General features: G+C 50.4%; 1 protein-coding gene and 1 pseudogene across 2 annotated transcripts in view; one reads left to right on the forward strand and one right to left on the reverse strand.

Annotated features, from left to right (window-relative positions):
- The first annotated feature begins 5,795 nt into the window (after nucleotides 1-5,795).
- The window catches only part of ADAMTS2 (ADAM metallopeptidase with thrombospondin type 1 motif 2), a 68,250-nt gene continuing 47,094 nt past the window's right edge, over nucleotides 5,796-26,951 (forward strand). The window contains exons 1-2 of the mRNA XM_082379301.1: nucleotides 5,796-5,966; nucleotides 25,566-25,722. Coding sequence (XP_082235427.1) covers nucleotides 5,811-5,966; nucleotides 25,566-25,722 — 313 coding nt within the window. The 5' untranslated portion in view covers nucleotides 5,796-5,810. The remainder of the gene's footprint in view (nucleotides 5,967-25,565; nucleotides 25,723-26,951) is intronic.
- On the reverse strand, nucleotides 6,170-22,764 carry LOC309623091 (eukaryotic translation initiation factor 2 subunit 3 pseudogene; annotated as a pseudogene). Its single transcript has 3 exons — nucleotides 22,666-22,764; nucleotides 7,643-8,285; nucleotides 6,170-7,381 (listed from the first exon to the last, which is right to left on the reverse strand). The product of its transcript is annotated as a eukaryotic translation initiation factor 2 subunit 3 pseudogene (transcript).

The raw sequence follows: 26,951 nt of genomic DNA on the forward strand, positions 1-26,951 counted from the left end.
CTGGGGGCTGAAGAAGGGGCTCCACCTGCCTCCCATTTTTGTGCACAGTACGACCTTAGTAATTCCTGTCCTGCCCATTTGCATTTCATGACAGTTTGATATTTTGAGCAGAGGCCAGTTTGTTCTTGCTTTGCCTATGAAGCATTTGCTGAGAAACGAGTGGTAAAGAAGATCTGCAAAGGGAATGTTTATTCTCACAATGAGACTGGGCTTTTGCAGTCCCGTTTGTGTCATGAGATGCACACGAATGAAAATACTCACTGGAAGCCCACAGACTTTCTGCCCCAGGTTCTACAGCACTTTCTTCATCTCCATCTCCACCGTGGCGGTCCAAGCCTTCTCCTGGGGGGCTCAGAGAGACCAGCCTTCTTCCCAGTTATGTCAAGGGTTCCTGGAGAAGCCACAAAGCAAAACGGGCTACGTGCCTACCTCCTGAGGCCTCACGACTGACTCCTCCAGGCCTGGCTTCTCCCCCCAGGGTGCTCGGGCTCCTTCTTAGTTGCCAAAGCTTGGCTCAAGGGAAGAGGTGGAACTCTCCTGAAAGTTGGGCGTAAGGGTTGGGAACCCAAACAGCCCCTCTGCCCCTACCTGCCTCAGTAGGAGCCCCACGACCTGGACCAGCCCCCCTCTGTCCTGACCTGTCCCTCCACCCTGGCAGGGGAGAAAGTCACCTCTGCCCAGCAGCCTCAGGGCACCTGCCAGGGCTCACTGGTCGCCCAGGGCAGAACTCTGCCGCAAAGAAAGCAAACTTTTACATTATCATGCAGAGCCTGTGTCCTTCCTTATTGTCTATTCCAGAACAGAAACTTGGCTGCATCTTTGCATAAGCAAAAGGCGCATTACGATGTATTTCCCCAAACAAGAGAGCTCTTGGCCTCTCTCTGCAGAGAGAAGGGCTGCGGCTTTGAACCTTTTCCCCAAGGTTTAAAGATTCCAGGATCAATTTCTCAGACAGGGCTCAAGGACGTTGTCCCTGCTTCCCCTCCTCCTGCGATCTGGGCAGAGGTGAGCACACAGGCCTCGGGAGGGCAGGTGGGGGTGGGGAGGCACTTGGGCACTTAGCTGGGTTTTTGATCATTACAGGGCATCGTGCACCCTGCTGCTGTCACACATTTTGCCCATTTCCTCTTGTTGCACGTTTACCAACGTTATTCACTCATTCACCCATTCAGAACTCTTTACTGAGCACCTACTGTGTGCTCGACACTGCTAGGGACACAGCAGTGACCGAGGAGGAGGGGTGCCTCCACATCAAGTGCAGAGTCCAGTCTGGGAGCAACTACTTTAAGGGCTCACTTTGAACAGGAGACAGTCGTGCTGGGGAGGAGGATGAGAAACCAGAGGGCACAGCAAGTGCAAAGGCCCTGAGGTAGGGACGGGCTCCCTGCGTAAGGAGCTCACAGGTCAGTGACTGGACCACGGTGAGCAAGGTGAGGGCAACATGAGAAGAGGGAGCAGGGCTTTGATTTTATCCCAGTTGCAGTGGGAGGGACCTGTGGTGGCAGTAGGGGGAGGGTACCAAGGTGGTAACTGCCCTCCTCCTTTGAAATACATCGATTGCTCTTTGTTTTTTCAAATGCTCTTGTATTTCAAGAATTCAGAAGCTGGAGAGGGAACTCCAGGTATGAACCATCGCACAAGCAGCGGGAGAGGGCAGCTGGCTTCCGAGAAGGCAGAGCTGTCAGGAGTGAGGGTTCCTGGAGGAAAGTAGCTGAAGTGGAGCTCAGAGAAGCCAGCCAGGGCCAGCTTAGAGAGGGCCCCAAGTGCCAGGCTGAGGGCTGAGGCTTGTTCCTGAAGGCACCGGGGAGCCATTGAGGGTTTCAGGCAGAGGAAGCAGGAGGTCAGACCTTTCCTGAGTGGTGACCATCGTGAAGAATGATGCGTGGCGGGGAGGGGGGACACGAGGTGGGAAGGTGCTGCTTCCTTGTCTGCCTGTGGAGGAGATGGAATGGGAGTCAGGGGAGGAAGGGGAGTTGGGAGGGAGATGTTTGGAAGCAGCCTTCTGTCTTTGTGGTTCTTTGTGCCATGTCTGTTAGCTCTCTGCTTGGCAGAAATGTTGTAGCTGTGTCCCTATTATGGAGGCAAGTGTTTTACTGGGCATCTTACTTATTCCCGGGGGTCTCTACGCCACAGCGGGCCCTGCTGGCTTCTGGCCTCACCGGCAGCATCCTGTGGAGAGTGGGATGCAGCTGGCCTCAGGGGGCTATGGCAATTTCACAGCCCCCTGAAAAGTTGGCGTGGCCCTGGCGGGGCAGGACAGGGCCCACTCCTCAGCAGAGCCTGCCTCCTGCATGGCCCACAAGCCCTGCCTTCTGGCCTTTCTGTTCCTGATGAGTCGCAACGTGGGGATTGGGAGCCAGACACCAGAGGGGAACCTGTTTGCAGGTGGGGGGATTCTGCCACACCACCGTAATGAGCAAGAAGACGTCCCAGGCCACCTGGTCACCGTGGGGGGTCCCACCTGCTTGGGAGGGGGCTGTGGGGGGGCCGGGCTTCAGGTGAGGCCACCGGGAGGGCTTGTGAGTGGGAATCCAGTTTGGGGACCACCCAGAAGGTCCAGCAGCTGCCAAGAGGTGCCTGTGCTGTCGGGCGAGGCTGGGGCACACCCAGCTCGAAGCCCTTCCTCCCTAAGAGGAGCAAACTGTGTGCAGGTGTGTCCCCGTGTGGAAGGGCGGAGGCTTCCCAGGAGAAAACAGTGAAAGGTGCACCACAGTGGAAGGCTACCAGGGAGGGCAGGGCTGGGGCATCTCGAGAGCAGGCCTGGCCTCCTCGCTGGCTATCTGCTGGGCGTGCTCCAGACGTGCCTTGTCTAGCTCCTCAGTGGTCCCGGAGGCCCAGTTGGTCTCCGAGGCCAGAGTCAGGGTGCCCAGCCCAATTGACAGGAGCTGGTGGCCGATGGGCAACTCAGAAGACAGACCTTCCCCGGCTGGGCCCTCGCTCAGCAGCCTGGCACCCCCTGGCTCTGACTGCCTGGCCCTCACCCCCAGCAGGAGGAGGGCCTCTACCTTGCAGAGTCCAGCGCCTGGTGGTGGGGATCCTAGGCTTCTGGCGCCCTCCTGTCTCTCGAATCAGGAGTCAGGGTCAGACCTGCCCAGCATCCAAGAAGGACACAAGACCCCTCACCCGAGATGAGAACGACTGCCATCGGCCCCAGTGGTGGGACCAGGAGAACAGGAGGATCCTGGGCCCCGATGGGCAGGGTCTGGGCCAGGAACCGAGAAGAAGCCCTGCATCTCCTTCCTCCCTTGGGGACCAGCCTCAGCTTCCTCATCTCTCAGGAGGGGCTGACACCCCTGCTTCTGGCCTCACAGGGCTGTTGGGAGCATAAAATGAGGTAATTCTTTGAACTCAGCCCTGAATTCCTGCCAAATAACAATCTATCCTGCCACTGTCCCTGGATGCCCTAGGCATAGCTGGGAGTCGGACTCCATTTCAGCTCTCTGAAGCCACCCCTCCTTGACATGAACCTGTCCCCTCCCAGGTCCCAGAGAGCAGGTTCAAGCTCTCTCTGTTTTCATCTTCTTCCCAAACGTCGGGGCTGTTTTTACCCTCTCTGCCCCACCCCGACCCCCCACTCGAAGCATGACCTGGGAGTCAGAGTTGAAGGGAGTAAAGTGAAGCTGGCCATTCACTCCTGTCTCTCTCCCCTCTCTCCTCTCCTGCCCGCCCTCCCCCAACCCAGCCCCAGATGCAGCAGGACCTCCCTGTGTCACTGCCTTCTTCCTTTCTACACCACGACTTTCAGTCAAACTCCGTGAGCCAAATTGGCGAGGCTCTGCTTGTGAGAGATAAAGCGATACCTTGGAGACAAAAACATCCTCTCTCTTAAGAAAAAGTAGTTTTTAGGGCTATTGTCTCACTGTGGACCAAAAAGTCTAGTTTGACCCTCAAAAGTGGGCAAGGACCTCCGTGTTTAGGGGGTGTGCACCCGGTCACCGTGACCTCATGGGGGACTGCGGGGCGATATGACTTAGCAGCAGTGACTAATACAGTTTTCCTGTTTTCACCAACATCATTCCATCATGCATGTGCGGAAGTCTAGTCCTCACAAAGCTTTGTGACATGGGGACTGTCATCCTTGTTGTACAGAAGGGAAGGCCCGGCAGGGGTGAGTTGGCAGAGCCTCTCAGGGCTCCACCTTGTCAGCTGCAGGTGTCACCTTGTCTGGCAGGTGGCTCTCAGTGCCAGCGTCCACCCTCTCCAGACGCATGCACCGAGTCACAGTGACCATCCCATAGGGCTATCAGTCGTTCCTTCCCTGAAGGAAAGCCAGGTCGGGGCAGAGAAACAAATTATAATTGGAAGGTAGATTTGTGGGCAGGAGGCTTCCGGCAGGGGCTGCACTTAGGGCTGGCTGGTGGCCTCCCTGGACCCCGCCGTGCATATTAGCTCTGCCTTCCCATTGGTGCCGTCTCAACACACAGCAACGGTGACAGTAGCCACCAGGCTCCTTGTCTAGCATGCCCCATGTGCCTGCCTGTCCCATCCATCACGAATTGATTTTCCTTGCTAACTCTCAGATTTCCCAAAGGGTTTTCCTACTGTTTATAGGTAGCAATTACCATTGCTCAGATAGAAATTCTAAAAGCTGGGATTCAGGGGGAGTATGGCACTGGCCTGAGATGACAGAGTGGGCTCTGGGAGGCATGCTTGGCGGGGTCTACCCTCACAAAGGGTAGGTCAGCAGCCTCTGGGCTCGGTCTGCATACAGGGAGGGGTTGCATGGCCAGTTCGTGCCTCTCCACTGAGTGATGGTATGAGTGGATCGGTTCTTTTGACGAGTGTGTCCTGAGTATCTGCTGTGAGCTGCTGCGTCCTGGGTGCTGGAGACATGCAGGGAAAATACAGGTGGCCATGCAACGCACAGTCCCGTTGGGAACGCAGAGAACTCAGGAAGCAATGGACCCTGGTGCTCTCTGGGAAGCAGATCAGACCTGGGGGCCCTTCCAGGAGGAAGCAGCCACGAGGCTGGGCCTCCAGAAGAGTAGGGTTTTGTCAAGAAGCGAACGAATGAAGTGGGTGGCAACGAGGCAGCTGTTCCAGGTAAGATCCTGAGAGCGTGTGAGGATGGGAAGGAAGGCTTTGTCAGCCCTGAGCCCAGGGTTAACCTGACCAGTGTTTCCAGAAAGTCATGCTGGCTGTGCTGTGGGGAAGGGAGGGTTCCTCACCTTTCTTGTGCAGTGGACCCCTTTGACATCTGGTGAGGCCCATGGGCACCTGCTCCAATAATGTTTGTACATGTAAAAAATAAAATACATGATAATAAAAGAGTGAAGAAATACAAATGAAGCCACTAGTATGAGCCGCAGTTATCAAAACAGAACACAGAAAGCACCTTTGTGATATAGCAATATCTGTTCTTAATTAACACATTAAAAATTAGATCTGGTGGTGTGTCTAAAATGACCCCCCTTTCCAAGCTGTGATGAGTGTAGACAACATCTCACAACCACCAGCAGCAACTGAGGAGTGATTTCTGCCAGTGACAGTCCCGGCATTGCCCCTGCCACTGGGGTTTGTGGCCTGTGTTCACCCTTGAAGGAAAGGCCATGTTGCATTTCCAGTGGTCAGGGTCCCCATCCCAGTGTAGGCTCCAGATGGAGAATCGCTGAGTTGGTGGGAGGGGCTGCTGAGGAGAGAGAGGCAATATCCTGGCAGGGGTTGGGTTGGCTGTAAGGGGGGCCGGAGGAGCAGAGGGAGAGGAAGGGATGGATTCAGAGTTGATGGTGATGCCTGGGTATAAAGTGTGGCAAAGAGGAAGGAGTGGGGCTGGGTCCCAGGGTTCTGGCCTGGGGCCTAGCTGGGTGGTGATGCCATTTGCAAAGCCAGAGCTGGTCCTTGGGCCTGTGGTTTCTGCTGACACGTCCCTGATTGTCTTTCAGGTCAATGAAATTTATCACGATGAGTCCTTGGGGGCCCACATCAATGTCGTCCTGGTGCGGATAATCCTGCTGAGCTACGGGAAGGTGAGTGGGCACTGCAGGCTGGTGCCTTCCAGGCACACCAGAGCCCCCGCCTCTGTGGGATGAATGGGGCCCTCCAGTGGGGTGCAGGCCTCCTATAAAAGCCTTTGAGTTGGCCAAAACCACCCTGCCTCTCCCTGGCTGCCCTGTGGTTCCTACAAGAAACAAGGAGCTTGTGAGCCATGCCTACTCTCCTTTCAGCCTCACTCCTTTTAAAATTCAGGGTTTTTTTTTTAAGAAGAAAAATTTTATCTCAAACAGGTTCCGTGGTATATGTGCTACAGCAAAGGCTGGTTGTAGCAGTTTCCTTTCAAACCTGCACTGATGTATAAATTAGACATTATTTGGGAATGATTAATTTCTGGTAAAATGTAGATTCAATCCAACATTATGCCAATTTTTACATTTATTGTAGACCCTATTTTAGTACTAGAGGTTAAATTTTCATCACCAAAAAATGAGAATAACCTTACAGCTACTCCTAAGGTAATGAGCTATGCAATTAATTCCTCACTATTGTTTTGAAAATATACCCCTAGGTTGTTAAGAGAAATTCCAACTCCATCCAAATCTATTATTTAATTCTTCAGTCATCATCTACTGTTGGCTTGATTGTCACTCCTCTTCTTATTTGACCCCAACCAATTAAACGCCAGTGTTTCTCAACTCTTTGGCCAAGGGCAATTTTTTCTCCTACTTCGGTGCACACAGGATTAGTCAAAACCATTTTACCCAAATCAGCTTTGACTGCACTAACTCTTCCTCCTGTCGACAGGGATCCTATGTTCACCATAAGCACTTCATTCTTAGACAGCTTTTGCACTTTTGCTGCTTTCTTGTCTCCTTCAGTGCGTACACCTAGAAGCCGTCTAAGCAGGAAATAGGAAATTTCCAATTCTGTGAGGATTTCAGGTAAAGCTCCAACTGCGCCATTCTGTCAGCCCGGCACAAAGTGGGGTCAATTTTTGTTCCAACTCCAATAAGACCTCCTGGAGCAGCATACTGAAGATCATTATGCTCTGCAAAAAGCGATACAATTTTGGAAAAGATGGGTTTACACATGAGCTTTCCTTCACTGTCTTTGGAAACAATACCAGGTCTGACTTCTAGCTCCTGGCCCACCTTTAATACTCCTTTTAGAATACTACCACCAGCTACACCCCCCTTAAGGTCATCAACCTCACAGCCAGGTTTGTTGACATCAAAGGATCTAATAACAATAAGTCGGGGTTCTGAAGTAAAGTCTCTTGGGCGTACTGGAATTTTCTTTACTATGTACTCGCAGACAACTTCAATATTGTATTTTAGCTGAGTAGAAACTGGAATAATAGGAGCTCCTTCTGCTACTGTACCTTGTACAAATGCAAGGATCTGTTCATACTGTTCTTTAGCCTGGCTTTCTTTTACCAAATCAATTTTATTTATTTATTTATTTTTATTATTTTTTTTAATTTATTTATTTATTTATTTTTTGGCTGTGTTGGGTCTTCGTTTCTGTGTGAGGGCTTTCTCCAGTTCTGGTGAGCAGGGGCCACTCTTCATCGCGGTGCGCGGGCCTCTCACTGCCGCGGCCTCTCCCATTGCGGAGCACAGGCTGCAGACGCGCAGGCTCAGTGGTTGTGGCTCACGGGCCCAGCCGCTCTGCGGCATGTGGGATCCTCCCAGACGAGGGCTCGAACCCATGTCCCCGGCATTGGCAGGCAGATTCTCAACCACTGCGCCACTAGGGAAGCCCTCAATTTTATTTTGTAGAATCAAAATATGCTTCAGTTTCATGATTTCAATAGCAGCCAGGTGTTCAGAAGTCTGAGGCTGAGGACAAGACTCGTTACCAGCTATCAACAGAAGAGCTGCATCCATCACTGCAGCACTGTTCAGCCTAGTAGCCATCAAAATATCGTGGCCAGGACAGTCGACGAAGGAAACACGTCTGACTAATTTGAAGTTCCCATTGGTCCCTGGAATGTCTGTAGGAAACTCATCAGGTGTACTACTTCCACAGGATCTATAACATTCTTGCCGAGGACAACTTGGGTCGTCAAGCTTATATATCTTAGCATTAGCAAAGCCAAGTTTGAGTGTAATATTTCTTTCTAGTTCATTTTTGAACCTGACAGTGTGAACTCCAGAAATAGCTTTTACAACCCTAGATTTCCCATGAGCTACATGACCAATTGTACCTATATTAATTGTGGACTGTCTGCTGATAACTTCATGTGAAAGTGGCATCAACTTGGTGACATCCAAAGTGTTGAGATCTTGCCGAAAAAGGTGCGGCTGCCCTAAAGTCACACCAGCCTCTCCCCCCACCCCCCACCCCCGCTATCTTGCCTGGAGGCTAAAATTTAGGTTTTGTTATTATTCAAGTTTGGTGAGACCAACAGATCAGCAGGTGACTGCCATGGTTTTTTACCCAGAGTTTCTTTCTGGCCATGCAGGGCTGCGCGGGGAAACACCATGGTTTGTCAGGAGGCCTAGGGAAGGAGAGGGAAACTGTGGGCAAGCACCTTTATTGTGGTTTCCAAAGGAAGGACCAGGTGAGGCGGGGTAAGCAGGCTTAGGATTGGCCAGTGTGAATAATTCTCAGCGGGCTCTGGAGCATTGGGTCTGCCCCTAGTTGTCTGGTACCTGGCCCTAGGTGATTTGCACAGGGGATAGTGGGCTGGAGTGTGAGAGCCCAATGAAGGAGGTGGCTGGGGGTGTGGACTCTGAATTGGTTGGTTTGCATTTGAAGAGCATATGATCCAGAATGAGTTGTTTACTGTCTCTAGGAATTGGTTGACCCTGGGAGGAGCAATTCCTCCCAGGTCAGCAAGGCCCTGGATGTCAAAGCATCAGAAACCACCCGTGTCCTCCTCTTCTCGTGCCATGTAGCTGCTGTTCTAACTGAGCAGTCAAGCTTGCCCTTCTTACTTCCCTTTGCTGTCAAACTTGGAACCGTCTTTCCTAGCAGCATGCACGGGTCTATGCACCAGGATTCGAAAGCCCCCAGGCACAGAGACCTGAGATGGAAAAATAAGGGGGTGCCTGAAAGGAGAGCTGGTGAGGAAGGAAGGAGCCCCATGGTGCCGGCCAGTGTGGACTGAGCAAGTGCCTGTGCCAGGCAGCTCGGGAACACTTTACACGAAATTATCTCACTTAGTCCAAGGACAGATGGGGAGGTGGAGCTATGAGGATCCCACTTCACAGATAAGGACACTGAGGTTTAAGGCAGTTCAGTGGCATGAGTAGCCAGTGGTATTTGGCTCCTTAGGAGTCCAGCTTCTCACCCTGGCAGCCAAATTCTGGACTCTGTGGTCTGACCCCACGCAGTATGAAGAAAGTCAAGTCATAATAAGATGAGGCACATCAGGCATAGTAAATTATGCGAAGGGTTAACTCCTCTACTCAAAGAGAGAGAATCTCAGTCTCACAAAATAAAATCGAACTGCACACAATGTACAAGGCCTGCAGTACAGAAATGACAATGAAGGACTTTATGGCTGGTCAGATTCCAGGAACAGTGGACCTTGAGCCCACTCTTCCTACCCTGGGAAGTGTGTCACTCTAAAGTGATGGAAGCGACCATGGTGAGGATAGCAGTCATGGTCCTTCATGCCCCATGGAGAACGTAAAGTATACCAAAGCGGACTGTCAGATCAAGGGAGAAATTTGCAAAAACCTAACTGCAGGAGTCTTTCATACCCTTTCCAAGACCTTTAACAGATTACATTTTAAAAGGCATAGGAGTTTCCCCTACCTCCAGTATCCTTGTTAATTAAAAAAAAAATAAATGCCTTCTCAGTTCAAGCCTTCTTTAATAAGTTATTTGGTCATTTATAGCCAATAACACATTTTCATGATTTTTAAGAGACAGTATCCCTGCATTGATATCTTCCATCTAGAGCTGCTCTGTCCAGTCCAGCAGGCACTAGACACATGTGGCTACTGAGCACTTGAAATGTACTTAGTCCAAACTGAGATGTTCTGTAAGTATAAAACATATGCCTGGTTTCAAAGACTTAGTACAAAAAAAAAAAAAAAAGGAGAGATGTAAAATACTTTCTTAATAATTTGATATTAATGAAATAATGTTTTGGATATATTGGATTAAATAAAATATTTTATTAAAGTTAAAAAAAAGGCATAGGAGTTTCAAATAATATAATGGATAAAGTTAAATTAGTAGTTATATCATTTTTTCCCCTTGCCTTATGGAAAAATGTGCCTTCTTTTTGAGGAATCATAGAACACTTAAAAATTACAGAAGTACTTTAGGTCATAAAGAAAATTTTAGTGAATTTTATACAGCAAAAATGGTTTGGCCGGGTCCTGCCAGTCCCTCCATTCCTGGCCTGAGACCCCCTTAGCATCCTCCAGGGTCTGAGGAATTTTCAGGTGTGTAGTGTGAGGGATGGGCATGATTATATCCAGCCCCCTCCCCACTTTCTACCTCTGGAGAGGGGACATGGGAAACTTCACGTTGTGGGGTAGGAAGGGGGGGAGAGCCACCAAGTGGTCTGGGCACTAAAAAGAAAAATTGGAGAATTGTGCACGGTTAATTGTTTACCAGCACTGGCAAAGCTTTGGCTCTTATTTCGCCTAAAAACTGTCTGGTTCCTTCTCCCAGTGTTGATTACTCAATGGAACAAAGCCTTGTTTATTTTAACTACTTCCTGGCAGGCTCTGTGCTAAATTGCTGTTTCTTCTTGTTCTTCTTTCCTTAAGTGTCACAGGCAGGTAGAAACCTGGTAGAAACCAGGTGGAAAACCTGAAGGTGAGATTTTGAGAATCTCCGTCAGGGACCTGGAAATCCTGGGAAACAAGGATTTCCTGGGGAAATGGGAATATTTCAAAGCTGACTCCAAAAAATGTAGAAAATACCACAATAAGCCTCATAACCATGGTGGAAACTCAAATTCTTCTCTGTTTTCAAAGTTATCTTAAAATTACCTCTAAATAGAGAGTCAGATAATCTATTTTTGCCAGTCTGTTCTTATTCATTTGCAAGGAATTATTAAGCAAAGATAAAGCAATACCACATAAACTGTTTCAGAATATATATATATATGTTCTGAAATCCACCCAATTTATCTTTATAGCCAACATGATTCTTACACACAAAGCTGCCAAAGGTAGCATATCTAAGACAAAGTACAGACCTGATTCACTTCTAAAAATAGATGTAAAAATTCCTGAGGCTTTAAGCATTTAATTCAATAATGCATAAAGAGAAACTCTCACCATGATAAAATAGGGTTTATTCTAGGAATGTGATGATTGTTTAATATTAGAAAGTCTGTTCATATAATTCATCACATCCATTTGCCTAATGACAAAGCTCGTCATCTAGCAAATACTTTTTAAAAAATTATTTATTTATTTATTTGGTTGCGCTGGGTCTTAGCACAGGATCATGCGCGGCATGTGGGATCTTTAGTTGGGCATGCGGGATCTTTAGTTATGGCATGCGGGATCTTTAGTTGTGGCATGCGGGATCTTTAGTTGAGGCCTGTGGGATCTAGTTCCCCAACCAGGGATCGAACCCGGGCCTCCTGCATTGGGAGCGCAGAGTCTTAGCCACCGGACCATTAGGGAAGTCCCTAACAAATACTTTTTGAGGGTTTTTTTGTGCCAAGCGCTGTGCCGTGTCACTGACGTGGTCCCTGACCTCAGGGGCTGCTCTAGACAGAGGTGCAGACAAGGAAACAGTTACAACTGAGGGCTCAGGGACTTGGTTGGGGCAAGGGGGGCAGGCAATCTTATGTAGAGGTTAGGGCAAGCGACTAACAGTGACTTTTCAGTTACTGAAAGGCTGAGGCAGTGACTTTTCAGCCATGGGGAGGGAGTGAAAGGGGGAGGAACCAGCACAGGGAGCCGTGGCTTAGGAGAGGGTGGGTGGCATCAAAGGGAGGACAGTAGTGAGCCGTCCTGGAACCGTGGCCACAGGGTGGAGAAAGGAGAGAAGATGAAAGAGAACTTTAGGAGGCCAAACCAGGAGCGGGTGGTTGCAACATGGGTGAAGGTGGAGGGACACTGAGTCCGTGCCTTGGGCAACCTGGCAGATGATAATGCCAACCCCTGAGATGGAGAGGACGGAGCCGGGGGGAAGTGGCATGTGGGGGAGAAAGGCGGTGAGCTCAGGGGAGACGTGCTGAGTTTGAGGTGCTTTGTGCCATCCCAGTGGAGATATCCAGGGAGATGCTGGCATGGGGAACTGGAGCCTGGAGAGAAGAGATGAGCATCCTTTGCAAAAGCATGGATGGGGGCGCACAGAGAAGCACACCGAGTCGGGGGGCACCTGAGAAAGAGCCCCAGGGGGCTCTGCTGAAGGCACCAGCAGGACAAGGAGTGTGATCAACTCCATAGGAACTGAGAGGGTATCTCATGGTTTTTAAAAGATCTGTGAAACTAGTAACAGATGGTAACTTGACAACCCAAATTTTATTTAAAGGTAGAAAAAGAAGCACATTGTCCCTAAAAGTGTTCTGCATAGCTAATTCTCAGGATGTTCATAGATGTTTTCACAGGAGAATAGAGGGGTTCCATGGTCAAATGAGTCTGGGAAATGCTTATAAAACAAAGTAAAACAGGTATTCCTGACAGCAAAATTTCTCAGAGACTTTACTATGAAAACGTGCAGGGTGAACCTCTAGGAGATGGATCAGTATGCATGGTTTCTCCAAACTATTTCTCAACAGAACCCTTTTCCTCATGGAATCAACATTCTACAGAATGTGCTTTGGGACATGCTGCTCTTATGAAACAGTTACAGTAAAATTGGCAACAAGAAAGAGACACATAACTTTGTTATGAGGTTTTGGAATTCTGGACAATGTCGTATGACATGAAACCAGTATCAGAGGAGAAAAGATAAAATTATAATTGTTTGCTAATAATTATGTGCCTGGAAAACCTAAAAGAATCCATCAGAAAACCAAGGAGTTTAGTGACATGGCCAAATATAAGATAATTACACAAAACCCAATAATTTCTGTGTGAACCCACAATGCCCTGGTAGTAAAGATAATAGGGAAAGAAAAGTTCCCTTTATGATAGTAACCAAAAATATAAAATACCTGGAATAGTCCTAACAAGACAGCTATAAGACCTACGTATAGGAAGAAAATTGCACATTGTTAATGATAGGAAAAAAATAAAAATAAATGAAGAGACATATGCTGTTCCTTATGGGAACACTGGGTATAGTAGTGATGTTGACTTTTCCCAGATTAATAATTGGCAACTTGATGAAATGATTCTAAGATTCATCTAGAAGCATAAACAGTCAAGAATGGCTGGGAAAACCTTGAAAGCCAAGCAAATAAAAAGGATTTACTTCAAACACCTTGTAAAACAGAAATAATTAAAATATACTATATTTGCATAAGCATTAACAGATCAACTGAATAAAATATACAGCTCTGAAAATACCTCTCATATAAATAACATGCGATAAATATAAATGGAATGGTTATAAAGTGTTATAAATAAGTCTGTGATAAATTTCATATATAGCAAATTAAATATATCAGATGATAAACATAGGCCAATAAAATTCAACTAGTTAAACCATACAAATCAAGAAGAAAATATTCATTGTCAAGGACTTCCTAAGCATAAATACAGTAGTAAGGGATTGTAAAGAGGAGGATAGATATATTTGAATACTTAAAATATAAAATCATCAAAAAACACAAACAAAGGGCAAACCACAATCAGGAAAAGCATTTGCAATATGGAAAAGATATCCTAATATATGAAGAGCCCTAGGAAAAATAGAATTGGCAATGGACATAAGCAATTAACTGAAGAAAAAATACAAATGGCAAAAAAAGAGAAAACATTGAACTTTACCATTAATCAAAGAAATAAAACAGTTTACCATTTTAAAAGCATCAGCTGTGTTAAGATTAAGACGAGGGATTTACTGCTGGCTTGGGTGAATGCAGCAGTACACTCCTCCAGTATGAGTATAAATGTGTACACATTTCTGGAAGGAAATGTGACAGTTTGTCATTTCCCTTAAAAATGTTCTTCATGTTTGCCCCCAGTCATTCGTTTCCATGATTCTATTCCAAAGCAGCTAACAGAGCTGTGGATGAAGTTTTAGGAACAAGACAAAGGCCATGGCCTTATTTCTAAGTGTAAACAACTGGAAACAATCTAAATTGTCCGCCAATAGGGGTCTAGTTAAATAAATTACGATATGTCTATGTGGTAGATTATTAGACTGCCAATAAATCCCGTTTTCAGAGCATGTTTAAGGGCTTGGGGAAACGGTTACAGCATTAAGTCAAGTTTGTTTGCTTTTTGGAAGAAAGGATATAAGCTTATAGTAGTATGATCTCAATTTTGTTTACAAATATATACACAGAAGGGACTGAAGGAATACATCAAACGTGAATAGTACTTATCTCTGGGTAGTAGGTGATGGATTTTTATTTTCTTCTTTGTACTTTACTGAATTTTCTTAATTTATCATGATAAGGATGTTTCTTTTATAATCGAAATAGTGCATTTTTAATTATGGAAAATTTGTTTATATTTTTTGAAAATCATTTAAAAATGGTAGAGTCCAAGTAATTCTGTTTAACTGAATGCTAGCACCTGGGGAAGGGTCTCCAGTGGCATGCCACAGGGCTCTGTCATGTCCAACATTTTATTTCTGATTTGAAGGAGGATGTAGAAAGGACTTCATGCTTTTGCTTGGCACCTCTTCTCTGTGGTGGCTTGGAGGCACTTGGAGAGGAATCTGTGTTCTTCTGCCTGGAAACTCTGTCACCTGAGTGTCTGTGGAAACTTTGGGCGAGCCATCTTGGCCAGAGGGAGGATGCAGGCTGCCACAACTACGTGGCCTTACCTACAGGTGAGGCTGTATTACTCAGGTGTTGCAGGCACCTCCCTCATGGCCATGGCCAGTCTGGTCCTTTATGTTCCACCTTGTAGTGAGGGGTTCTGCTTTGCCTGAGCCATGTTGGTACCCTCTGAGTCCCCCATAGGCAGAGTGAGGGTAAGGGGAGCGGGCATGGACCCCATTGTGAGGCTGCGGCCTACTCTTCCTGGGGACAGTATGGGGAGGAGGGCAGGCCATGGGGCTGCCTGGAGCCCATGGCCAACAAGATGGGTGGCCAGAGCCCACTTGGGCAGTGGAGCAGCTTCAACAAGACCAGGACCAATACAGTGAGAAGTGAGAGGGCACAGGGGGACCAAGGTCCCCTTGCCTCCATGACTTCCCGCTGGAAAGGAGTTTGGGAATCCATGATGGTGAGGCGACAGGAAGGGAGAATGTGGAGCTGGATGTGTGCTTTCAGAACCGAGTCCTGGCTGCACCCACTGCACCCCAGCAGAGCTTGGCAGACCAGCCTTAGACTTCTGCCGATGACCTCAGAGGTGTCGAGATAAAAGACGTACCAGGATGTGGCGTTAGAACCCCACATCCATCCCCAGCCCCCGAAGCCTGGCCGGGAAGGACAACATGCTGCCACCCCTCTGCTGTCCCCCGGCCCCCGACGGCAGCGGGGCTGACCAGTCTCCTGTAGCAAAGCCCACCCCACATTCTGCCCACCTTCTCCCACCTCCCCACCCCACCTCTTCTCAGGAAGCCATGGGGGAGACTGGCGCCCATCAGGGCCTCTGTGTCCCGGGGGATTCCAGAAAGTTATAGGGCCAGACTTGGCCCTCCTCCAGCGAGTGGCAGGATTGTGAGGAGGGAGTGGAGTCCAGGGTGTGAATCTCACTTTCTCTGGGGAGGACACACTGCAGAAGCACAGGTAGGGGGAGAGTAGAGTTAGGAGGACATGGCTGGCCAACCACATCCAGGAGGGCTGGCACTAGACAGATATCCGGACGCAGAGGGACTGGGGCCCCACCTGCTGGCCCATCGTCTCTGGAACGGAGCATTCTGTGCCTTGCACAGAGCATAGGGGCCCAGGGACAGTGTGGCGTGTTTGGCTGTGGGCTCAGGAGCGACCCCCGTGGGAAAGGAGGGGTCGTTGCACCGACCTGGAGCAATCAGACCGTAAGTCTGAACGTGACAGTCCGTGGAGAGTAGCTGTCAGGGCCAAGGGCGCCAAGCCAGAAACACAGAACGCCTCAGAGCCAAAGGTCGCATCACGGACCAATATTTCTGTAAGTACATCTAAAAGGAATTTTCTAGAAAAGGGAAATGTGACAAAAACCAAGATTATACAAAAATACCGGCCCCGACTTTTTATTATTAAATTCCACAGACATAAAGTCACTCCATCAAACTGCTATAAAAGTTTCCCATTTCTGTCCTTATCTCGTTGAGGGCGATAAGTTTGTGTCCACTGGTCACAGGCTCCACTTGGCACAGTGCTGGGGATGAGGCCCTGTTTTGAGGTGTCTGGGGGACCTCAGGGAAGTGGGAAGCACGTCTCCTAAGCAGGTGGATCCTGGGACCTGCCTGCCTGCTCCCAGGACTGGAGCACCAGCTCCCCGTGAACTCCCCAGTAAACAAGATTGTTTGGGAGTGGTGAGCACCACGGGGTGTCCTGGATGGGGTGACCCAGCAGGAGACTACCTGGCTGGGATTCACGTAAAGGGAATGAGCTCTGCTTGTTCAAGGAAAAGCCAGGAGGGGCTTCTAGACGGGGGTTGGGGAGTAGAGTTTGGCTCACAGAGAGGATGGATTCCGATGAGCGGCCCCTCAAGGAGCCACGCATTTCCTGTCCGTGAGGGAGGCCCTGTCCCTGGAAGACTTTAAGCATAGCAAGGCCGAGGTGACTGGAGCCAGGAGCCCTGCCGGGAGAGGGGCCTGAGCTGTGTCCCCCAAGGCCCGGCCGGGAGCGCTCTAGGGGCTGTGAGGCCGAGACCCAGACTTGGGGGAGAACGTGGCCCGGTATTCAGATGCTGTTATTTATTTCAAGAGCAGCTTCCCTACCCTCCGCTCCCCCTGTGCCTGTCCCCAGGCCTCGCCAAGGCTCCAGCGGGGATAAAATCAGTAGCACTTGTGCAAGTGACATGTTGTTTGTCTTCCAGCTTATGAGAAACCTCTGAGTTATCTCAAGTTTTGCCTAAAACAACGTTTTTCTCCATTTCTCAAAAAAAAAAAAAAAAAAAACCACAGCAGAAGAAAAGAGATTATCTTATTTTATACAATATGCCATCAGCCAGGGAGCAGAACACCGGCAACACTTGAGGGTTGCATAGCAACTGGCTTTTCAATTGATTTTTTTTTTTTTTTGAGAAGGCACCAAAGCTACTGAACTGTTCTCATTTTAAATATTTCCTAAGATGATGAAAATCAAAGCAAATGGAAATCAGAGACTTGGGGACAATCAAAGAACATAAGGTATCTTGTTGTGAAAGACCAGGTCAAGACAAAATATGGAATGCTCTTAGAAAATTTTCAGCGTTGGAGGGAAAGGGTCTGAGAAATTCTGACTGTGAGTCTCTTAGTGGAAGGCAAGAGAAGAGGATGCTGGGGCAGGGCTCAGTGTTCAGGGGCCCAGTGCCACCATCTGCTTACTGCATGACCTGGGTCATCGCCTACCTGCTCTGGACCTCTGCTTCCCTGACTGTGTGAGGGGCAGTGTAGGGGATTCAGAACACCCCAGGGACAGCCCCTGGTTTCCCCAGAGTCTGGGTCCCAACCCCCAATCAGATGGGGGCCAGGCATGGTGTCCAGCCCCCCACCCCACCCCCGGTCATTGTGGCCCGCCTCCTGAGCCAGACTCTCCAGGGTCCAGAGAAGAACAGGAAGCATTAGGGCCAGATGTGCCCCATAGGCTTGAGCTGGGAAGGTTCATGAGAAGAATCCTGAGCTGGCTTTCTCTGGGAATAGCTTCCCAGCCTCTGGGAGGATGTCTGGAATGTTCCTTGATGATATGGGAGTCCTGAGCAGAGAAATAAGGATCATGCCTTCCAGCCCTCTCTGGTGTTGGGGTTGCAGATGTCTGTCATGAGGTTTGAGCTCCAGGCACTGCCTTGCACTCCGGAGCTGCTCAGAGAAGACCCCCAGCCTTGGGGGAGCCCGTGCTGCACCCAGCCGGGGGCTTGGTGTTAATTCTGGCCCTGTTGATCCTTGTGGGACCTTCAGTGAGCTATTTACTCTCACTGAGCCTTAGTGTCCCCTGTAAGGGGAGCGCACACTAGCGATGACGACAGGAACAAGGGTATTCATGCAAGTCACAGCCTGCAGTGCCCTCTTTGGCTCAGACCCTGTCTGCAGCCCCTTATGTGACCTCACACACTTCACCCTCACAGCAGCTCTCTGGGGCAGTCACCTCGTCACCCTCACCTGCCAGGACAGTTGAGTGCCCTACCGAGGTCACACAGCGGTGAGCAGCTTTGCTCAGGGGGGGCTGGGCTGGGCTGTTATTCCACAGGCTGGGGAACATGAGCTCCGGGCTCTTTGGCTATGCTCCCCTTAGGGGTCTCCCATGCCAGTGGTTCCCCACAGAGGGCATTTTGCTGCCCCCCGCCCTGGGGGTGCTCGTGGCATGTAGCAGGTAGAGGCTCAGTGCACAGGACAGTCCCCACTGCAGAGAATTACCTGGCCCCAAGGGCCAGCAGTGCCAAGGTTGAGAATTGAGCTCTGCGTTCTTGAACCCAGCAGATCTGGACTCCACTCTGTGCACGCTGTCCTGTTTTGTGCATCTTTGGGAGGGCGGATTGGGCGGGAGACCCTCTGGGGTCATGGCAGTTGAGAAGGCTTCGGTGGGCTTCAGCTGGATCCATGGGACGTGAGCCAAGGGGCAGAGACAAAGAACACTGTGGGTGCTGATCGCCATGGACAGAAGCCCCTGAGCTCCCAGCTCGGTGCTACGGTTGTGCCCACTTTACAGATGGGAAGCCCAGGGCGGTGAGGTAACTTGTCCAAGAACACAGGGCAGATGACAGATGAGCAGGCCTCCAACCCCAGGGCCCTGAGCTGCCCAGGTGAGCCCCATCTGTCACTTGCATGTGCCCTGGTGGGCAGGGTGTGTGGTCTGAGGGGCTCCCTGATATGCCCCCAAGCCTGCAGAGTCTCCAGGCTGCTGGTCCCACTTTTCTCCTGTCTCCTTGACTGAGGGAGGTAAGAGCATAAATATTGTAATTCAGCTCATTCTGGAGCAAACAATGGAAATGTCAGAGAGCAGTGATTAGAACAGAACTTTCTGCTCAGGTCTTAACTGATTTGTTTAATGTGGGACCACAGAGGCTGTCAGGGGCTTCCGTGGTCCCCCTTGAACCGGCGCCCTGGCGTCTCAGAGCAGTGCCCTGGGATCCAGGCGTCCCACCGGCTGAGGCCCCGCGCTGCCGTTCCTGCGGCTGCAGCGCCACCTGGTGGCCACCTCAGCTCTCGCCCTTCCTTTCCTGTCCCGCCTGCCTAGGGGAGATGGCCCTGCAGACAGAACACCTTCAGAGGTGGCGTGGCTTCCAGGCCCACCTCCACCTCTTTCTAGCGGTAGGACTTGGGGTGAGTTACTTCGGTTGTCTGAGACACGGTTTCTCATCCAGAGAATAGGTCAATAACAGCATCTATACTTAAGGCAATTATACAGTTTAAATTAGATGATACCTGTGAACGCAGAGCCTACGGCTACCACCCAGCCCCAGGGTGCATAAATGCCCTGTGTACTGTAAAAACAGCTCCATGTACTATGGACAGCTGGCACCCTTGGCTCCCTCGGGAGGAGGGAGGCTGATCTGTGAGATCCCGGCTGGTTCTTGGGCCACCCCCTTGCTGGGCCTGGGGTGCTGCCCCCTGGAACACCATGGCCCTGTGTGCGGTCCCCAGCCCAGCACAGGTGGGAACAGGCAGAGAAGCCAATGCAGAGAGGAGCAGATAGACGACTTTGGGGCCAGGAGGATGCAGATGACTCCAGTGAGCGGGGTGCGAGAATCTTAACTGCAATAGCAACTCTCTCAGCCTCTCTCCATCACTTCTGAAGGAGAAATAGACACGTCTCCTGTCCTCGCTCAGATGAGGACTACAGCTCACGTGCTGTGTGAGACATAGCAAAGCCACGGGATGGAGGGGTCTGAGGGCTGTGGATGTGGGCCGGGTGGCAGAGGAGTATGGGGAGATCCCACTAGAGCCCAAGTGACCCTCGTGGGTGCCCAGACCTCCCTCCTGGGCCCTCTGCCTGGACATCTCTGTCTGTGAGGAGCCCTTCAAGGCAGGCAGAACCTATGGGAAGGCTGGCAGCTCTCAGGAAGTAGGAGAAGTAGGTAGAGGAAAGACTGAGCCTGGGGTGCTGGCTTCTGTCTAGAAGCTCGTGGGTGGTTGTTTGGAGGCTGCCACTAGGCAAGCCTGCTTCAGCCGTTTTTTCGTTCTTTTGAACCTCAGTTCTACTGACCTAACTTGAGTCCCAGGCTGGCTCTGGACTGTTCCCCCAGGAGCTGCACCCCGAGAAGCAGGAGAGCTCCCCAAAGGAAAACTGCTGAACTTTTACCGAGGAAACAAGCTGGGCCCAAAAGGATGATCCCTGGCCTATGTCCTGGCGTGCTGCAGACCCCACCTTTCCCTGCGAGTGTGTGGTCCTCTCCCCATGACTCCTCTGCAAGCCCCACTACCAGAAACCATCCTCCCTCTCCTAGCAGCCGACACCTCTCTTGCTCATCTCCTGCCACCCCGTGGCCCTGACTCTGCTGACATTACACCAGACAGCACCCCCATCCATCTCAGCAGCCACACTGCCCCCTCCCATCCGCCCTCCCTCCTCACTGACTCAGAGAGCTCTTTCTAAAATGCACATGCGTCTGGCACCTGCCACAGAGCACAAGGCACGCTGCACCCTCCTGAACTCTCCAGACCCTATGAGGATCCCAGCCCTTAGCTCCTTGGTGGCCATCTGAGATGGGTCAGATCCTTGAGAAAGCTGGGACATGAGCAGAGAAATAGGAAGTACAAGCAGCTCTGCACCTTGGATGCCGGAACACTGACATTCACCCTCCTCCTCCATGTCTCAGGGTCCTGTCTAGGCTGCAGGTTCCCAGGGCCCAGCGCCTGGCCATTGTTTTCTGTGACCTGCCTCCCCGGGGCCACCTCATCCTGGTGTAGCCCCTCCAAGCCCTTCTCTCTGCCCCTCCCCTTGGGGAGTCTCCTCAAAACCCAAAAGCCAGGAGGGGGTCCCAGACAACTTCTGCTCTGGACCCTGCAGCGCAAACCCCCATGGGGCTGGAGAACGGAAGTGGCAGGCTGTTTCTTGGAGTGGAGGAAGGAAGACAAGGCAAGAACAAAACGCAAATCAATATTTCAATAAATTATTCTGCCGCAGCAGTGAGATCACGGTGGCTGCTGAGAGGGGCTGGGAACCTGGGCTGAACCCAGGAGCCTGGTGTCTGGGAGGCAAGAGGCGCTCGCCAGTGTGCCAGTGTCGGGTCCAGCCTGCTAAGGCCTTTTTTTCCAGGGTTCTCGACCTGGTGACCTGAGAGATGTGTTTTCTTTTGTCCACAGAACTTATTTTAACTTGAGTCAGTGTTTTCCAGGAGGTACGCTTCTTTGTAAAATGTGAACATTGGCCTGAGAAGTCAGATCTGGCAGCCCTGGGCTCTGTCCTTGCATGCCATGCCAATGGGGCTGGCGCTGAGTGTTGTTGCCCCTTCAGCTGGGCGTGGGCTCCTTGGTTGGCCACAGTCCTCACCACTCCTTATCCCCCCAACTTCTTTACCATAACAGGGAAATACTCTTCTGCAACCTTACCCCTTCTGAACTGGCAAATAAAAGGCAGACTCGTTTTTCTTAGAACCAACCTGCCTCACTGACTTACATCACCGGCCTTGGCCTGTGGGCATTTGGGCTTGCAGCACCCACCCAGCACTTCCCATGAGCCCACCCCCTGAGCAATCAGGCCTCTCTCTGAGCCCCCAGCTTGTTTGTTCTCACCCTGTTTCAGCCTTTGGCTCTGTCCCCAACTCCATGGCCTTATTGCTGCTCTCTGGCCCTGATACAATGTGTCTTTCTGACTGGGCTCTTGACTCCTTGTCAAAGATGTGACCAGAGCTTCTCTCCCACTGGTGTTGGACATACCAGCTGGACCCTGGAGAACAGCCACTGGCTTTCCTTTGCCAGCCAGTGCTCTTGACTGGGCTTCCCACGAACCTCCAAGGAGGAAGTCCCCTGCTCATGCTCTTTCAGCTGCAAGTGACAAAACACAACTCAAATTGACTTTCATGGGAGGAATTTCCTGACACACAATATATGAGACACATATCTGCTGCAGACAGCTTCTAGAATGGCCCCTGGTGAGCCCACATCTTGGTATTCACTCCCCAGTGTGGTCCCCTCCTTGTGGGTATGGGCAGGACTGAGATTTGCATCTAAATGGACTGAGACTTCTGTCTTGGATGTGCACCGTCATGCTATCTCTCGGGTCACTCGTGCTGGGGGAAGCAAGGTGCCCCATGTGACTGGTCTGTGGTGAGGTCCATGTGCCCGTGAGGAACTGGATCCTGCCAGTAACCACGTGAGTGAATGTGGGAGCGGGTCTTCCCCAGGGGAGACTTCGGATGAGATTGCAGCCCCGGTCTCAGCTGCCAGCACTCTCATGGGAGACCTTGAGCCAGAAGACCCCACTAGATTGCCTTTGGATTCCTAACCCAGAAACCATGAGATAAGTGTTTGAGGTTTTTCAGACCATAAAGTTTGGAAGTAACTCATTTTGTAGCAATAGATAACCAACAGGCCTGGGGTAGGCTGGCCTCAGGCCTGGGGGAGCCAGGTGGTTGTATGAAGATACAGGAATCAACCTCTCTCCACCCCAGGCCCCACTCTATCTATGCTGACTTCTTCCTCCCCTGGGGTCTCCTCCCCTGGTGGCAGCTCCAGGCTCACAGTCTCACACCTTTCCAACTCCTTGGTCCCAACCATCATGGTGCTGGGAAGGTGCAAGGTGGGGTTGGCTGGGCCTGAGCCCTCCCACCCCTGAGCCTGGGGTCAGTCCCAGATTAACAGAGAGGATATTTTACCAAAGGGGGACTGGGCTGCTGTTGTCAGAAGAGCCCAGGCAAAAGTAGCTGCAACCTACCAGGGGAACAATCCCCTGATGTTTGGGTTGAGAGACATGGCCCTGAGGGAAACAAGGCCCTTTTGTTGGAGATGGACTAACAAGGCTCTGAACTGCGTTTTGGGCTTTGTGGAGCGGGGGGAGTCCACTCCAGTGGGGGCTCTGCGGCCATCCTTGATCAAATGGTCATCAGTGGCCTTTGTGATCACCCTCTGATCAGGACTTGGGCTGGCAATCTGAAGCCCAGTGGGGTCCATACTCAAGCACCAAATCAGATCCACCCATGAGGGTCCCTTCCTTCTCATTCCACCCAAAGGTCCTTCCCTAGAAATGAGAGTCTTTCACTCACTTCCTTCTCCAGAGCTGTGGCCTCTCAAGGTTTTCTGGAGGCAGTGATCACCTGGCAGGGTCTTGAGCTGACCTGCTTGGATGAGATATAGACGCCACGTCCCCTTCCTTTGCCTTTTCTGTGTCAGGCGGGGTGGGCCGTGTTGTGCTGCAGGAACAAACAAGCTCCATGTCCCCGCAGCTTACAACAGCAAAGATTGATTTCTCACTCACACTTGTATGTTCATTGTGAATTGGCAGAGGACTCTGGTCTCATTGTCACTCAAGGCTTAGGTGACAGAGCAGCTACCGCCTCAACATGCTGGTTCACATGCCAGCAAGGAGAGATCTCTGGAGGCGCTCATGTGGGCAATTAAGTGCTTGGACCGGGAAGAGACACACGTCACTTTTACTCACAGCTAATTGGCCAGAGCTCATCACATGCTTCTCCGAATCACAAGGGGGCAGGAGTGTACCTCCCTTCCCCTTTTCCAGCATCCTCTGGGCTGTCCACCTCTGTGCCAATGCCCAACAGGTCCTGGCCACCAGACCTCTCGCTCCAGTCTATGACTGACTTCATTAGGACTCAACTACATCTTTTTTTTTCTTTTCTTTTTTTTTTAAAATTTATTTATTTTATTTTATTTATTTTTGGCTGTTTTGGGTCTTTTTTGCTGTGCACGGGCTTTCTCTAGTTGCGGTGAGCGGGGGCTACTCTTCGTTGAGGCACACGGGCTTCTCATTGCGGTGGCTTCTCTTGTTGCGGAGCACAGGCTGTAGGTGCATGGGCTTCAGTAGTTGTGGCACGTGGGCTCAGTAGTTGTGGCTCTTGGGCTCTAGAGTGCAGGCTCAGTAGTTGTGACGCACAGGCTTAGTTGCTCTTCGGCATGTGGAATCTTCCCAGACCAGGGCTCAAACCTGTGTCCCCTGCATTGGCAGGCGGATTCTTTACCACTGTGCCACCAGGGAAGCCCCTCAACTATATCTTATTAAAACAAGTAATCTCATCTCTCAGGAGCAATTGGCTCTGTGCTCAGGACTTGGGAACTGGTCTGCCATCTTGTAAGCCATTGACTTGGGTAACTCACGAGATGCCTGGCAATGACTAGTCCTCCCTGGCCTTGAATCGTTCTTCCTTCTTCTGCAACATGCTGGCTTACTAACAATACCCTATATCTTACTCTCTGCTACTTATACACAAAAAGAGAAATGTATGGCTATGCTTGATGGATATATTTATGCAAGAGAAGAGACAAAACACCTGCTTACATGTCTACCGAAGAATGCATAGTTCTACTTTATGGACAGATGTATCCTTAAAGTGGAGAAGAACATGCCCAAGACTCTCTGCCTAGAGGGAACCACTTTGATGGTGGGAGTATGTGGTGAGAGCAGAAACTGGAATGTCTGCTGTGAGGATTGTGGAGAGAAAAGGGATAAGTGCAGCTTATAGGAGACTTGATTTTGAGATGATATGGTGTATGTTTTATTTGTGGAGGAAGTTTAGGGCAGTGGATTGAATATAAACTTTGGTTTCAGGCTTCCTAGCTGTGTGACCTGGGGCAAGTTACTTGACCTCTCTGAGCCTCAGTGTCTTGCCTCTTCGGGTGGTTGTGAAGACTGAATGAGAGAGTGAATGCCAATGCCATGGTGCCGATCAGGCTGCAGTGCTGCCAGTCCAGCAGCCAGCCTTGGCTAGTAGGTATGTGTCATGACACAAAACGGAATGTGGTTGCTCCCAGTGGCTTCCCGTCCGTGGCTCCTGAGGGAATTATCCCTGTGCTCCTGTTCCTTATGTGGCTCCTTTGCTGTATCTGCTGGAAGGTTTTTCCCTCCCTTGTGTTGTTTTCTGCAAATAGCTTCTATCAAGGGGAAAGCACAGGGTTCCTTTCCCCTTCTCTGGGCTTGTAGCCATACTGGGAGTTCTGCCTCCCCTGTCCTGGAGCCTGCCAGAATGTAAGCTCTTCAGGGTGACCGAGGTTCATTGCATTTGCCTCCTGGCCAGGGCCTGCACAGAGCAGGGGCCGAATAGGATGTAGGGGCCCTGGAGGTGGGGTGGGCTGAATGGACTCTTTGAGGCTTTAGACGGCCTCAGAGCTTGGCTCCCACGTCTCACCTGAAATTGTGCAGTGACTTTGTGTGGAAACTCGTGCAGGTGTGTGGAAAGGCCGGAGAGCCTTTCCATCCACTCAGGAGAATGGAGCCAAGTGGGAAGGGGTCTTGAGAAGGGACTGGGCTTAGCGCCACCTGGGCCAGGTCCCCAGTAGATGGGGTCTGCTCAGCTCCCATCAGGACCACCAGTCGCCAACCCCTCTGTTTGTCTCTCCTGCCCCTGCAGTCCCTGAGCCTCATTGAGATTGGGAACCCCTCTCAGAGTCTGGAGAACGTTTGCCGCTGGGCCTACCTCCAGCAGAAGCCAGACTCCGGCCACGATGAGTACCACGATCACGCCATATTCCTCACACGGCAGGACTTCGGGCCTTCAGGCATGCAAGGTGAGCCCCTGGCCCTGCGAGGGCCCCCTGGCAACCTTGGCCCGGGCTGGGAAGGGTGTCTGGGCAAGGGGGCCTGTGTCGAGGGGGAAGGGTAAGTGCTAGTGACCTCCTAGCTCTTGCAAACCACCAGGAACTCTGACCTTTCCCCCAGGAAACTGCATCTCCGGGAGGGACAGGGATGATCAAAGATAGTGAAATGGGCAGAGTCTGGGGCTGGCAGCCTCAGACCAGACAGGATCTGAGGCTGGGTTTCAGAGTTTTTTGCTTCCTCCAGCTTTCACAAAACAAATCTGAATAAGTTTTCAATCTTTAAAAGTTAAGAAACTTTACTTAAAAATTCAAACTATATAAAACTGACAGATCTAAAAGAAAAAATTGAAGGTCTACAATCATCATTGAAGATTTTCATATATAGCAAGGCTGCACGTCTCTTGCAGTGAATGTTGAGTGAAATAAGCCAGTCAGAGAAGAATATATACTTATGATTCCATTTATTTCAAGTTTGGAAGTGAGCAAAACTAATCTGTGGTGTTAACAGTCAGGAGGGTGGTCAGGAGGGAGGGAGTCGCTGTTGGAAGAAAGAAGAGGCTTCTGCAGTGTGGGGACAGTTTTACTTCTTGATCAGGGAGGTGGCTACACAGGTGTGATCACTTTGTGATAATTCACTAGTTGTGTCCTTATGATTTGTGCATTCTTATGGCGTATATTATACTTCAAAAGAAAGAGCTTTAACGACCTATATAAAAATGTATATTCAGGGGAGTGGGACCCTGCTTCACCTCACCCCCATCCTCTACAGGTAGTCATTTTTATTAGTTTCTAGTTGATCATTCCAGTGATCCTTTTTTATAAAAATAAGTATATTTATCTGATATAGGTGCTGATTCCTTCCAGCACTTTCTTCCATGACTTATTTCATATGCACCACTCTGCTCTCTTAACCTACAACTTCTCTCTGCCAACCACTTGTCATATTCACGTAAATAGAAAGACTTCTTAAGTGACCCCTGATCAGCTAGGATTAGTTCATGTTAATAGAACACCACTGAGGCGCTACTGTTGCCCCCTTTGCCACGCAGATCAGCACCACAGTGGGAAGCAGGTGGGAACAGAGAGTGTGACCCCAGATCCCACGAAGCACAGAGTACGGCTCCTAGTTTGTGTGGGTGCCTCTCCACTGGGAGGGGGCTGCTAGCTCCCCTTCAAGCCCTACACCAGTGTGGCCAGCT

The sequence above is a fragment of the Balaenoptera borealis genome (assembly GCF_965194805.1).
Source record: "Balaenoptera borealis genome assembly, chromosome: 2".
NCBI classification, from domain to species: Eukaryota; Metazoa; Chordata; class Mammalia; order Artiodactyla; family Balaenopteridae; genus Balaenoptera; species Balaenoptera borealis.